The sequence below is a fragment of the Mirounga angustirostris genome, unplaced genomic scaffold, assembly GCF_029215605.1.
Source record: "Mirounga angustirostris isolate CCGP_5_RB_7025 unplaced genomic scaffold, mMirAng1.0.hap1 SCAF_10, whole genome shotgun sequence".
NCBI lineage: Eukaryota > Metazoa > Chordata > Mammalia > Carnivora > Phocidae > Mirounga > Mirounga angustirostris.
Genome location: NW_026991718.1, coordinates 29071979 through 29087784, shown reverse-complemented (window position 1 = coordinate 29087784; position 15806 = coordinate 29071979). Strand labels below are relative to the sequence as shown.

At 45.8% G+C, this 15806-nt stretch overlaps 1 protein-coding gene across 7 annotated transcripts in view; it reads right to left on the bottom strand.

The window, feature by feature from the left end:
• CRIM1 (cysteine rich transmembrane BMP regulator 1) overlaps nt 1-15806 on the bottom strand; it is a 186645-nt gene that overhangs the window by 76793 nt on the left and 94046 nt on the right. For 6 of the 7 annotated variants that reach the window (XM_064572106.1, XM_045884401.3, XM_045884400.3 and 3 more), the window contains one exon: nt 2541-2662. The exons of the other annotated variant lie outside the window; for it this stretch is intronic. In XM_064572106.1, the coding sequence (XP_064428176.1) occupies nt 2541-2662 (122 nt within the window). The remainder of the gene's footprint in view (nt 1-2540; nt 2663-15806) is intronic. 7 annotated transcript variants of the gene reach the window in all.

The following is a 15806-nucleotide window of genomic DNA, read 5'->3' as shown; positions in this document are numbered from 1 at the left end:
ACCACTCTATGGTTCCCTCTTTTCTCATTAATATTTCAGCATTCTGTTACTTGTTTTTGCTATAAAGTTACCTGAAATCTCTTGTGGATAAGCAGAGCTTTATAAATATACAGACCTCTGCCTTTCTAAGTGATAACAATGAGTTTTTGATATGTAATACCCTCTAACGATGACCTTACGACAATAGTAAGATTTTCCCAGGCACACAGATGTGTGTGTGTGTGCATATGTGTGTGTATGTATGTATATCTCAAAAGAAGTAAAATATAGACTTGGAGATAGAATGTCTTTACACATTATTGTTATTCCTTGATTATGAATCTTCATAGCATTAATGTTTCTAGTCTCGTCTACAACTCAGTGACTAAGATAGTAATAGAGACACTAAATAGGACAATAAATAAAGCAAAGATGACCCAAGTTTGTGGTGTCAAGAAAGAGGCACCCCCAAAACAGTGCAAGTATCAGTTCTGTCATCTCTGCATTTTCTCATGGCAGATGGCAAGTCCTATTCCTGGACTCAGAGCTCTATAAAAAGTGAGGCTATAAACGGGAGCAGGCCCCAAAGATTCATCTGAGGCCCCTGAGGTGGGGTGCAGTCCTTAGCTGTCTGAATTACACCACGCCGGGGTGAGATGTGAAGTCAATGTCCTGATAAGAAGGGCATGACAATGAATTTCTATAATCGAGATGCAAGGAAAGAAGAAACGCACTCCTCTTCCTCACCCTGAGGACATAAGAGCAAATTGTATTGCTAGCCGTGGTATTTCCAGGGGACAAATGACTTTCAAGATTAATGTTTCAGGAAGGGCAGTAAAAGATGGAGGATTCCCACAAAGTAACCCCTCTGTGGGCTGGTATTTAATAGCCACCTCTAGAGGGAACTATAAGATGACATGAATCTGCTCACTCACTCCCCCAAGAAAGCCTGGGTGCCTTCTGTGAGGCAGACAACATGTTCCTACCCACAGACACAAGGACAGACTCTCTGCCCTCTGGCGGTTCAGATGTGAGAATTAGACACAGACATGAGAGCACCTGGCAGAGTAAGGGGTCCTGGAAGGAAGCGCATCTGAGATGCTGGGAGCACAGGGGACGCAGCGACTACTGGTCTCAAGCGGTAGGAGTTAAATACCCACAGAATGTCACTTACAAATACACCTTGCAGCGGTACCAGGGAAAAAGCTGGGCCATTTGCTGGTGTTTAACACACACGACTCTAGGTGAGGAGAAGCACTGAGCACAGACTTCTACCCTTTGCCTTGTATCCGTGAGGTCTGAGTCAGGAAGCTCATCTCACCTTCTCTATCCCCTCGGAAATATCCAGAACCGTGTTTGTGGATGTGAACAGGAGGCGGGTACCCCAAAATAAAGACCATTTGCTCTTGAGGCACCACGGTAACTGCTTCCCATATAAAACCTCATCTAAGTGACTGTTATTCACTCCATTTGACAGATGTGGAAACTGAGGCCCCGGGAGACCAAGAGGCACCCGAAGTTACACAGCTGGTAAGCAGAGGAACCAATTCGCAAAGCGAGATCATTCGGTTCCAATCTATGTTCTCTCGACCCTGAAGCCATACCACAAGTGTTTCCTCCAAGCAAAACAAAAGGACAGGCGGCCACTGCACTCAAAACTACGGGACGCAATGAAACAGGACTCAATTTGAATTTTCTTGGGGAAGAGGGCAGGCTTGAGAGAGGGCAGAAATTCTTCTGAACTCTGGTGTCTTAGAGGTAGCAGTTACTATGGGGGTTTCTGCACGTGTGATTTTGTTGGATTTGTCCAAATGCATCTTCATTTTCCTTGTGTCTAGGTATTGACTCAACAGGGCTAGAATTATTGACATTTCACTTGCTTGACTTTTATCCTTTGTTTTCCTTCTGAAAATTCTGAGGGAGGGACAGGTCTTAGGTTCTTCTCCCTTCTAGCATCTAAATTCAATCAGCCCCATGTCACCAAACACCGAGCCCTCTTGTGAAAGGTGAAAGGGAGGGGCAGGCGGATTCTATTTGAAGGGATCTTGTGACTGAAGAATGCTTTTTCTGGGCCACAAGGCTCAAGCCGAAAGCAGGCCAATATGAAGGACCCAGCACTGGTCCAAGACGTGCTCTTTAAGTAGGAAAAGACTCCGCTAGACGAGCAATGCCGCTCCTGTCTCAGGCTGTGGTAGCTTCGGTGTGGTGTTCGTCCTACAGACTGGCTCCTGACAGCAGCAGCAGAATGATTACAGGCTCCATGATCCTTTTCGCGAAATCCTAACATTTCTGCACTACTGAAACACAGCAGAATATGACAGCTACATGAAATCCGGGCCTCCACCTCCGAAATCCTCTTTCCGATGGATGGAACGAGGGTCCCCTTTCCTCACTGCCTTTGCTGCACTGTGGGGTCTCAAGCAAACCTTCTTTCTTGAGGGAGTTGCTCTGAGCCCCCGAGTATATGCCCTGCCTTGCAAAAGGCAGAAGCGGCCAGATGGAACCCTCCCCTCCTCCTGCACGAATGTACACTCTCTGAGAACAAGAGAAACCCCACGTACCATTAACACATTCAAAGACATCACAGCACTTTCCAGGTGTTCCATCTCCACGAGAGACTATGCGAGGAGTGGATCCCACCTCACACACGGGGAAACCACATAAGCCAGAGAGACACTCGCATCTGAAACCAAAGAAAAGGGAAGGAAAACCCCATGAATAAACAACAACATAGAAGTCGGGAGCCCACAAGGTGGCAGGGGCTGTGGCACAAGCTTGTCTGTAGGATGCTGTCCTGGGTTTCTGGGGTCACGGGGAAATGGGGAGTGGGTGCTAACATTAATTTGCATTCCCAATAACTGAGGCTCATCTCCTTAATATACACCTGTATTTTTAATTTTAACCATTTTCACAGAAATATTCCTAAAATGCATTATGTCATTTCTTACTTAACCAGACCAGCATAACCTGCGTTCTCTTGATGATGCGGGGCCGTGTTTACGTGCATACATTATGGTGTTATCCATAAACCAGTGATGCTTGCAAGGGCTCACGTGGAAGGGGTGCTCTGTGTTGCTGCTTTGTTGCTGTTGACCTCTTGGTGTTTTTCAGACATTCTTCTGACCCTTCTTTCAGCTACTGAGTAAGTATCTTTTGAGTCCCTATTTGCCAGTGTGACTGTGTCTGGGAGGACCCTCATCTTTAGCCACCTTAATTTATGATTGTGTATCACAGAAGAAACAGACTCTGATGGAAGACCGAGGAGCTCTTTATCAAGGGCACAATCTTCGGTCAGTGGACTTTGTGACAGCTATGTGAAAGCTGAAAGTCTTCATTTGGGGCATCTTCTAAGCTACTACATGTCCATTTATCTCTACATGCATGAACGAGGTGTTCCTTGAACTGCAAGCTCGCTCTGCTGGCTCTCACCCTTCCTTAACTTCAACTCTGCTGGGAAACCAGCCTAAACAGAGAAAAGTCAGAGTGGTGGGTATTCGTGAGAGGAGAACAAAATGTGTCAACTGCCTGCTGATGATCTGTTACAAGGAACTAGGCAGGAAATGAGAAGCTCAGGGCAGCAGGGTGTCAGGATATAAATGAAATAAAAGGAAGGAGAGGCTAGACTCCAGCCGGGGCGGGCTGGAAGTGGGGATCAGAGGGCGGAGAGGATGACTCAAGGAGTTCCTGGGTTGACAGGAGTGAAAGCAAGGCATCCGAAAAAGAGACATCCTTGCAGGAAGTATGTGGGTATTTGGGTACAGTGCAGGTCAAGATCAGGGGAGGGTAACATTCCCAGCAGGGAAGAACTGGTAACACACACATTAATTTTGGTTTTGTTCCCCACTCCCTTAATTGTTTTGTTGTCCTATTGTTCTTTGGGTGTTTAACAAAATATGCATGTAGTCCACAAGTACCTCAATAATCAGGCCCAAGATCTAGTTACATTTATAGTTAAGCATACAATAAAAAAGGAAACAAACTTCAATTAAAATTTGCACCAAAGACCATGCAAGTCACTGGAAAGGTGTGAACAACCCCTCTCGAGGTGGGCCCTTTCAGCCTTCTTCCCAGTGGGGCGATGGTTATGCTGGGCACCTGGGAGAAGAGGGGGTTAGATAATTAAGGTTTTGCTGCAACCAGTGTTTCTTCCTATGGTTTAAGATAAACATTTGCCTTTTCTATGTGGGCAGATCTGTATTCCCATAAGACAATCACCTTACAGGGCTGGGTAAAGATGAACTGGGTTTTTAGTTCCTGCAAAAGTTATCCCATAGTCTTTCCTTTGTATGTGCCTTGTCACTGCAGTTTTAGGCAGATAATCCTATTCCTGTGATGTTACAGTAATGATATATCAAGTGTATTCTTGATCCTTTGTACAACTTCAACTCTTCGGTCTCTACAGATCAATGGGGCTAGGGGATTGAGAGGCCACGCCCTGATCCTGATATCTGCATGTGATTATAATGAAAGCAGCCTGCAAGAAGAGCTGACTAACCTTTGCTTCCACATCTTCTGGGATCCACCTTCCTCCCTGTTTCAGTGAATAATTCTAAATCAAACACCAGCGAGTATACAATGAACCAAAAAAATACCTCTTCAGATATCCTTCAGCCCTTCAGTGACCCGTCCTGGACACATATGGGCACTTATGTGCCAGGCTGTCTGCTAGGCTGTCAGAAACCCCACCAAGCTGAAAACTGTAACGGAGTCTGCCGTATGGCTTCTTTTTTCTCCTTTTACATCTGACCTGTTTCTCAACATTTAGATCTCTCCCTTGCTTTTGTAGAGATTCACAAAGGTTGTTTACTACCGTATATTACAGAAGGTCTGAAACTGCGCACAACTGCCTAGTAACCCACTTAGCAAAGGAAAACCCTTGATGCAGAATTTTTGCTTCTAAACCCAGAATGACTACATGTTCAAGTTCCGAGGATTCAGGTGTCCCTGTTTTTGCTGGCTGGTTGGCTCCCAGCTCCTTTCCCCTTCTGGGCTAGCCCCTTGGCAACCCTTCCTCACTTCTTGCTGTCTTTTGTCTTCTCACAGCTTCCCCTGAACCGAAGATGAACAAGTGTTGAAGACCATCAGCACCTTAATAAAGAAGGAACTTACTAAGAAACCAGAAAGGGTGAAAACCTGGGCTCACATCAGGTATCTATCAAGCAGCCACCTATTAGGTTGAAACTTTAGGGAAACTGTCATTTTCTTGTAGGTCAAAAATAGTCAAAGAGCAATTTCCTATAGTTCCACATAATACAACTCACATGGATTATGTTTTGACAGGTGGGTTTACACTCACTCTCTCACGAACGGGGGACTCACCAGGACCCTCATCTGCCACGGAAATTTATTATGTCTACAAATTATGTGAGTCCAGTGTAGTTTTAAAAAATTCTTTAATAAGATTCCTGTAGATTCCCTGGTTTACCTACACTGGAGGTAGCTATTCTTCCCTTTTACAGATGGGAACAGTGAGGCACACAGACTCCACAACTGACCTGAAAATAAATAAGGTTTCCTGCCCTGTATTTTCCACTAGAAGAGACTAGATTCTCTTCTAGCGAATCATGAAGAGGAAATGCTGAATTACAAAACAACTGAAACATGCAAACTGTTCTTCTGTCCTCACTACCTTTTCTCTTCATTTTTATTCTTTCTCTGTCCCTTCTCCCCAGTCTTCCTTCTGCCCTTTACCCCAGTGCCTAGAGAAAGAGCAAACAAGAAAATGGAGAAAACATGTGGAGCAGCAGCAGAGGAAACAGACTGACATACGAGAAAGAGACGCTCATGACATCGATGTCAACACTTACCGTCACTTCTAAATCGACCCCCCCCCCCCGACCAATTTCCATGTTCTTACCTGGCCTCCCCTCCCCTGGGTCTCTCCTTGCCCCTCACACCCATCCTATGGCCCAGTTCCTGTATTTCCGACATCAAAAGTCTTCAGCTGCTCCTCATTTAAGTGATCAGGTGCTCAGCCTAGGAGTCAACACTGTCAGGTCTACGTGCCTCTTCCCCCCCAATTCTACTCTGTGGTCTTTCTCTTCATTTTCCTTCCGCTCGGGTCACTCCTCTGTTCTCCACATAAGCTCTCACCCTGGCTGCCTTTGCACCACTCAGCCCTGCTCCCTCCTGAACACTCCTTATCCAGCTGTCTGTCCAGCTACCATCCGTCCTCGTGGGCCAACCTCAGATCACGGCTTCTCTAGGAGCCGCCAGATCCCATACTTCCCTTAAGGTTCCTCTCACTGTGCTTGTGGTGACGTGAGCGCGAATCTTACCGCAAGCTCTCCTTGCATCTACTATGCGTAGTCATTAGTAAGTATTTCTTAAATTCAACAGAACTGGAAACGAATAAAAGAGGGATAATAGTAACTAAACAAAAATACAGAAGAGAAAGGGAGAAGCAAAACACTGAGATTTCTATACCATGAACTCAAAAAGGCTACTTCAGGCAGAGCTATTTGCAGGACACCTACAGCAGAAGGGCTAAGGGCTTTTTTTTTTAAAAAAAAATAAATAAATAAAATAAAGAAGAAGGAGGAGGAGGTAGCAGGAGGGGAAGAATGAAGGGGGGGAAATCGGAGGGGTAGACGAACCATGAGAGACGATGGACTCTGAAAAACAAACTGAGGGTTCTAGAGGAGGGGGGCGGGGGGATGGGTTAGCCTGGTGGTGGGTATTGAGGAGGGCACATTCTGCATGGAGCACTGGGTGTTATGCACAAACAATGAATCATGGAACACTACATCTAAAACTAAGGATGTAACGTATGGGGATTAACATAAGAATAAAAAAATAAAAATAAAAATAAAAAAAATAACACCTTTATTGAGATAATTAGCATACCATAAAATTCACTCCTTTAAAGTGCAATTCAGTGGTTTTTATATTCATGGGGTTGTGCAACCATACTATCTAATTTTAGAACATTTTCATCAGCTCAAAAAGAAGCCCTGTACTTCCCATTCCCTCCCCCCTGGACCCTGCAACCATGAATCTCTGTTCTGTCTCTATGGATCGGCCTATTCTGGACAGTTCATAGAACAGAATCATACAATACGTGGGCTAAGGGCTTTGTAACTTCAAACAAGAAGCAACCTGTAGGTGCAATTTGCGGGAAAAATCAAGCTTCTAATGTTATCCTCAGTATTAAGATAACGATCAATCAAGGCACCACATTAATAAATCCTTGCATAATGTAATCACAGCTGCAGCCAGGTGGGTTGCTGAAGCTGTCTTTTTTTCTCTCGAGTAGGTATGGATTCAGCTTAGTGGGCATCTGAGCACCTGAGCAACAATGATGAACAGCGCTCAGAAATCATCTGAGCCCCTAGAGGGCACTCCCCTCCTTAGGAGACCCAGGCTGGCTGGTTGCGTTGGCTGAAAGGCAATATATACCGATGCTTTCCCTTCATGTCCTTTGCTTCCCGGACGACACAGAGTCCCAGGCAGGCATGAGTCCTAGCACAGCCCCTAAAGTGCTTGCAAGTCGAGCCTCTACTTATCTTTTTGAGCTTCCATGTTCTACGGGTTCCCCCACCTGCTGCACTTGAGCAACAAGGGCAATCTGCCATTCACCGAGTCTACTCACCCAACCAACCCTCTCCCCCAGAGCCACAGCTCCGAGGCGCACTCCGCCTCAACTCTTTTGCCGCTGGTGAATTCCACACAACCTTAAGACCACCCACCCTACAAGGCCTTCTTCTCTGATCAAAAAGCAGCCAGGATTACACTATATGTTAACAACTAACTAGAACTTAAATAAAAACTTGAAACATTAAAAAAAAAAATAGGCAACCAGGATATTTTCTCTCCTCTGACCTTCAATAGTACACATGGGTACCGGACTCTTGGGGCTGAACATGCTCATCCTATGAAATCAAAATCTTAACTGCCTCTCCTGTGAATTCCTCTAGTGCGGGGCAGGTCTTATTTGTCTCGTAAATGAACAAAAAAATGAGGATAAATCCAGAGACTCAGAGATTAAACCATGCATTGCTTTTACGGGTATAAATTTCAGACTGAGAGCTAATAGGTACAGCACTTTTCAAAATTAGCATGTGGAGGGCAAGACGATGGAACCTGTCTAGAATGCAGGTTCCAAGGTGCCACCCTCGGGGACTGTTCCTCTGCAAGTCTGGCGCAGGGCTCAGAATCTGCCTGCATCTCAAGCCCTCCAGGAGATTCCACTCAAGGGAACCCGTCCCCACGTTCTGAGCAACTTGCTCGCAGAGATGCAGGCTCTCAGCTGCCATGGCTTCATTTCCACTTCCCAGTAGAAAAAGCCAAGTCCAACGAGTTCTGTCATGTTAATAAGAATGATGATTCGTAGCACTTGCTCTCAGTCATTTACAAAACCTCCTTCCTGCCCCAGTACGGTTGCTTAGGAGTGAGAGACGCGTGGCGTGAAGACAGGCACCACAGGGACTGTGTCATGCCATCGTCTGCCAGGAAATGTGTCACCCCTGGCCAGCCACACTGGGAGGTAGGTTTCTCGTCATAAAAATGAGATGGCTGGAGCGGAATGAGCTCTTTTCTCACTCGAAAATTCCACGCTTCTGTTACTGCCGCTGGCCTTCCCTTCCCTGCAGCAGTCCGATCCTGGCTCGTGCCTTTCCCTGCGCCTCCCGGCGTCCACCCTGCCCTCGGAGCAAATCACACGCCTGCACGCCCGCGCTGCCGGCTCCTCGTCCTCCTCCCCCACCCCCTTCTCCTTGCTGGCCCTCCACCGTCAGGCCCAGCTCATGGTGGGCCTGCTCTCTGAAGAAGCTTTCTGGACTTTTTTTTTTTTTTTTGAGAAGGAGCATACGTACACATCTACAACTCTCTCTTTGTTTCCTACTAAAGAGGACTAAGCAATGCAGGAGAAGAAACGATAGGCCTGATGCCGGTGTCTCCAGATTCCTGGGCATATCCTCAGAACTGAAGTTAGGGCTTCACAATTTAGCTGAAGAATCAATAGTGTGCTTCACTAGAGTGACTAGAGACACCGTAAAGGAGACAAAGCCAGAGGGGGGCCAGAAGAGGCCGCAGGAGAGGAGTCCTCCTCGCTACTCCCACTGCTATTCTGCAAAGCACCAGAGTGCCCTGCGGTGGGCGCCGTGCAGAGCGGAGGCCAAATGTTATTCTAACATTCCCCTACAATAAACTCCTGCAGAGGAGGAAATGTGGAAGCAACAAACCACCGAGGCCTCATCTTCCCCGAGCAGACCCATATCCCGGCCCACATCCTGGAGGGAAAACCACTCCATGAGGCTCTCCGCAAACAGTCCCTCCCAAACCTGCATGTACTCTGCACCTGACTGGATGCAGGAGGCCTTCAAAATGGGAGAAGCACCATCTGTAAATAAAAAAAACTACTACTTATAGGCGGGGGGGGGGGGGGGGGGCGCTCCCTTTAGTTAGGAAATACGGAGAAATGTGGAAATAAAAGGGCAAAAAGCACTTGTACTACTAGGATTCCATTCAGTGTATTAATGAAATAATTGTCAGGAATGGAAATTATGATGACACATAAAACCTACTTCTGTAAAAAGTAGCTACAAGTTTAATTAAATTCGATACACTATTTTTGTACTGATTAAATTTTTTTACCTCTTTTCAGGAATTCAGAAGTTAAAAAAAAGAGAGAGAGAGGGAGAGAGATACTGTAAATAAAACATCCTAAAATAAATGGGTTTCCCTCCTGAGGGTCTAACTATCCTTATGGAGAACTGCACTCCTTCCTCGGGAAGTTTCTTAGGATCCCAATTTTTCTCATGGCTCACCATAAGAGATTTGCTACTCACTCAGTAACAAACCCTTAGTCACTCTTTCTCAAGCTAATTCCTGCACGATGTCCCTGCATTTCCACCCCCCGGGCAGTTACACACGCGTGTTACTTAGCCACACAAGCACCTGGCCCAGCTCTGAGGATCAGGCACTTCCTTCCAACAGCTGTCCCCTCTCGATTTCACAACCAGAAACTGCAAATTCTTCACCACTTGCCCTTTCGGAGACAATAGTAAAATCAGCCCGCATTGTTGTTACGGTTATGTCTTGTTTTTTCCTGTGGGGAGCAATCAAAGGATATGCTCCAACACACAGAAAATATAACTTGAGGGCAATGAGGTAAAATATTCCTTTGCATTTCCAGTATCAGTCATAATGACAAAGTCTACTGTAGACCTTAATAAAGTCGTCACTGTAGCCCTTCTCTTCTGCTGTTCTCAAGGGGCAGATGATTACAGCGCCCTCAAGGTTGGCATGTGGCTCAGGAATCTTATCTTACAGTGCCAAGTTGAAAGAAAAGTGGTAGAAATGGTAGGAAAATGGAATCGATAAGCCCACATGGTTCCTCTAAGATTGGTAGTCACGTGCTAGAACCAGGCTCCACAGTAAGCAGGCGGGTTGAGGAGGCAATGGCTCTTCACACACGTCACCAGCTCAACGTGATGGCTAAAGAAGAGAGTCGGGACAGTTCCAGAGGGCTTCAGTCCTGGCAGCCGAGGAACCAGAGTACGTGCCCAGCTGGAAAGACTCCCCTGTGGGCCTGGGCCCCTGTTGAAACAGGAGAGCTGGGACCTGGCGGGCATCCTGAACCACCCTCCGTGGGTAGCCCAACAGTCTGACAACGACCGAGTCCCAGGAACGGAAGGCTTTCTGCCTTCGTGTCCTCAGGTCTGGGGGAAAGACGCTGGCATTTGCTCTTCGTGGTTGGCAGGATGGGCTCGGAGAGTAAAAGGGCAGGAGTGAGAGATGCACGGAGGACCGGTGAGCAAGAGGAAGAAAGAAGGGAAACTGGCGCGGCACGCTCTGGGAAGGAGGACTGGGATCGGATGTGGAGAGGAAGTCTGCACAAGCAACATAAGGTAATCCCATCTCAGAGCTGGCATCATGGACTACATCGGAACCGGGTGCCGTGGAACATGGAATCAGCTGATGTATGAACATACAATTGTTTCCGAATGATCTGCTGGGTGAGTACAAGCAGGGGCACTCAGCTGGGTGGGGCCGGGGATGCAAAGGCTTCTGGCTCTCAGTTCAGGGAGTTTAGTTTAGGAAGGAGTGGGATATACAATCACAAATGAGAACACAGTGGGATGTGAACTTCTCCGTTTCCTCTCCGCAGCACGTGAAGAACAAACACCAGAGATGTCAGGACTAACCTTCTATCTGAGAACCTGAACAGCCGGGGTGGCTAACGTGCCTTGGAGCTCCCAGAGCCACCTGGGGCCTGAGCTGCTGCTGACCTAGCGTGCATCGTGAAGCATGCGTCCACTTGGACCCGTGTGGGCTGTCAATTCCCAGACCTCTCATCCTTGTCATCAGTGCGAAGTGCAAGATCCTCTGGTTTCCTGTCCTCAAGAGCATTGCTCTGCTTCTTGGGGACTCATTCTTCCATTCCAACCTCTCTGCTTTCCCCAACCTTCCCCTTGCAGACAAACTCTCAACATCTGAACATCACTGCAAAGCGTGCTACTCAAATCAGTTTTGACACTTACCTGGCTTGACCCCAGATGGTATTTCCTTACAGCTGTCTTTAGTGAGACAGTGACTTCCCCCACACTCACTTATTCACCTGGGCTGGAAGGGAGGTCAACTGCCTCCGAGCTGACCACATCCTCCATGCTGTCACTTTCCTCCCTCATGCAGGCCCCCTCCCTCTCTGTGGCTCCTGTCTCCCCTCCATTTCCTAAGGCGGGGGAGGTCAGAGAATGCACTTGGACATGAGGACAACCTTAGGTTTGAGTTCTCGCCATAAGGAGCTTATGACCTTGGGCAAGTTATAGCATCTCTCTTAGCCTCACCTGTGCTTTATGTAAGATAGGGATGATTAAAGTACTCCTATCTCCTGGAACTGCTCTGTGAACTAAATAAACTGATATATGAAAAGCACCTAGGACAGTACCTGGAACAGAGAAGCGCTCACCACCTCTTAGCTATTTTATACAATAATTTGGGAGGCCTCCATGTCTATGTGGACGAAGCACTTTCAACCCCCCGATCTCGCCTGATCTTTTGGAATCTGCGTCTTGCACACCAGCTCCTCGCTCCTGAGGCCACAGCACTCTAAAATCTCTGAAGCCGAACACCTTACTCACTGATCACAACAGTTCATGCTCCTGGTCCTCCCATGCCCATGCTCCCACCACCTGACTCTCAGCCTCCCTGAGACCACTGTGCCCCAGAAATCTTTCCCTCTTTGCCCCAGCCTGGGCCTCATCCTGACTGTAACTCCTTAGCAACACAAGCCCAAACCCAGCGTTTCACCTGAGCCCTTATCTTCATGATGTCTTTAAACTTCTTGCCCCTTTAATCTCCATCCACATCTGGTCCTTCGACACCAACCCCAAGTTAGCTAAACCCAGAGAGGCCAAACCTGAATGTCTTTAGGAGTCAGGCAGGAATCCTGAAAGAGTAGAGGGCTATTGTGTAGACAACTCAAGAAGGTCTGTTCACTATTCATTCCATGATGAAATGCACAGTCCATGTTGCTACACCTCCCCATTGCTCAAAAGAAGCCATATTTTTACGTGAAGCATGCCAGTTTTAAAATGTAAATAATTAAAGATGAGGGGGGGAAAAAGTGAAGCAGAGAAAACATGTCTTGGGGTCAAATTCAACCCCAAGCCTGCCAAGGGGCCAAGTGCAAACTGTGATACCAACCAACCACCTCCCTGTCTGTGTGGAGACCCCAACTATTGGTGGCTGCTGGAGGAAAGCCCAGTTGGGGCAGGGAGCTGTTCAACACCTTCAACACTGAAGTCCCTCCTGGGCCTAACAGTCCTCCATTCCCTCCGAGAGTCACTTCCTCCATGATGCCTTCTCTGAGGAAAGGCCCGAAGACAAATGTCTGGAGGTGTGTGTGTGTGTGTGTGTGTGTGTGTGTGTGTGTGTGTGTGTGTGTGTGAAGGGAGGCTGTGAGTGGCTATCAGGGGGCAATGGGGGTGCAGGTAAGGACATTCCAGGAACAGGAAGAACTTACACAAATTTGCAGAGGCAAGAAAGAATATAGTGTATTTAGGTTGGAGCAAAGGGCTCAGCCCACCAGGAGCATGTTACATGTTGGGGTGGGGATTGGGAGATATACTGTAGGGGGACTTACAGGGCGGGGAGTGGAGGGGAAAGACTAGTGAAGTAGCCCAGGGCTGGGTAAGAAGGGGCCGTGTGCACCACACTGTGACACACATCTTTAATTGAAAACAATAGTAAAGTAATAAACCATCTTAAACAAGTGATGTAGTCCTGAAAAGGGGTGGTTATTATCGGGGCGGGGGGGGGAATCAACATTGTCATGAATTCCATTTTTCTTGAATCATAAAGATAGAAGGGATTAGTGATACTGTTTTAAGCTGGAAGTCACATGAAAAGTTTAAAACTCAATGACCACAACAGCCTAGAATGCCCTTTCCTCTTTCTCCAGCTGGTGAACTCTGACTCATTCTTAAAGACTCAGCTCAAAAGTCAAATCCAACAGTTTTCCAAATCAGAATTAGTATCTCTTTGCTCTATGAGCTGTTTTTTTTTTTTTTTGCACACTTCTGCTAAAGCATGTAGTACTTTAAACTGTAACGATTTATATGTGTTTGCCTTCCCTTTAGACTGTAAGCTCCTTAAATCAGTGTCTACATCTTATTCCCACCAGGTAACACAATGTCCAGGACTCAATAAATACTCAGTCATTCCCTGAACAGACCAAACACACAAAGGGGTTTTGATGCTAGGACTCGATGCAAATCAACTATCTATTAACTTATTTAAAAGCAATTATTGAGTATTTATTTACCTGTGCTCAGCACTAATGAGAGAAAGAGACATATTAAGGAGCATCCTTGCCCTCAAAAATACACAATCTAATGTCTCAAGAAGTATCATTAAGAGTCTTCAGGAATCCATGACCTAGTTACGGTAATCAAAGTACTTGATCATATCATAAGAGCCATGACATACAACTTCTTTCCTTTAAAAAAAAAAAAAGGCAAAGTCAGGAAAGGGCAATTTAAGATGCACTTGTCTGTGTGATATATTCACAGATTAAGTGAGCATCAAGTTCAAGAGAAACAAGCTGTCTTCACCTTCATCTTATTTGCAGTTAAGCAGTTAAATGTCTACTGGGCAAATATAACCCTGAACTCTCTGAAAACCGTGTCTACACAACAATGAGGAGCCCTGTCACTTACATCCAATGTACAGGGGCAAATGAACAGTAAAATACGATGCATGAAATCTGCGGGTGCTTCGGGCATTTCCAGAGGAAGGAGGATTTCTAACATTTTAGATTTGCTTATTAGTCACGTGAATAGCTTCACAAAACCTTTTTGCCAAACTGTCTGGAGCTGATGTATTTGCCTGTGTCATGATGATGGTAATATCAAATGAGGGTGGGTGGGGAAAGTCCTCTGAGGTTCAATATTATCCATGCAGTGCAGTCTGCTTTCCAAGTCCTATGAACTGGAGTTGAATTACTTTCTTTCAGTGAGTGTCAGAGGGCCAGGTATTCAATGTCTGGTGATGACCAGGCCAAACTGTAAGCCACTCAAAGAGAGCCTTCCGCTTTGTTTCAGGACTTAAATACAAAAGAAGACTGGACAGTGGTCATTTTCACGGCGAAATGCAACAGGCGTAAAGCACTAATATAGGAAGAACAGGGCTTAACACATCTGAAGTGAATTATTGACAAATTAAACTCTCTACTAGGGAGATAGTTCATCTCCATGGACAAGGGCTTTACTTCTAGGAAAGCATATTTTCTTCCATCTGGGGATAAGTCCAATAACAACATGGAATTCCTAAAATTATTTTGTTTTAAAAACATCAGAGTTTAATATAGACTCTGGCTTTTTTAGTTATGAGTTGACTTGCTCTTTTGGGCCAAACATTACTGTGGCAGAGGGCAACAGAATAGATGTTCTTTTCTTAGTTGAGAAGGAAGGACTTCAAATAGATTTCCAAATTTTTTTCTGGATGTGTTTAAAAACAGAGGGAATGCTACCATGATAGCATGTCAAGAATCAGGAATGTTTTAGATCTGAGCTATGCTAATGCATATTTTACATATTGTATAATTTAATTTTACAACAGTCCCAAAAAGCAGCTGGATAAATTATCCAAATTCAAGAGAACATCCAAAAAGTGAACTGATTTAGAGAAATCTGTCCTAACAGACTAATCTTACAAAAAAAAAAAAAGTTATTAAGTGCCATCTTCTTTGAGACAATGTCTTGGGAACAGATGGATATGATAATTAATTATAAGACTCTTAATTTGATGAAGTCCTTTTGAGAATGCCTATTTGGGGACAATTTCCACTGGCTAGCTTGTATAGGCGTGATACAAGCAACTTAATTACCTAGCACAATGTTAAAAGCATACACATCTATAATAAATATCATTTGATGACCTAAAGAACTTAACACTGTCTCAGAGAAGAGCTAAGAATGCTCTCTGAGCTCTGAGAAGGGACCTATCAGTTCCAAGCCACCCTCAGGAAGTATCTGGCTTTGACACGTGTGTCTGGTTGGGCTGATGTGTCCTGTGTTGAGAGTCTTGCCCTCTGTGTTCCTGGCCTTGCATAATCCTCCCACCCACCACTCCCACCCCTCCAACACCATCCTCGAGGCTTTGACTAGCAGAACAATAGACGGAGGCTCTGGAGATAGTTGGCGGAGGAGCTCTGGAAAGTTCAACCACCCATGTGTATGTACATTAGCAAACAGGAAGCTAAGGGACTCCTAATACAGTCACTCCAAAACTACTACTCAGAAGTGGACAGACGAGTAAGAAAATCCACTGGGTTCCCAACGACATGGGACCTGTATGATCCCAAGATTAAAAACCATACGCAA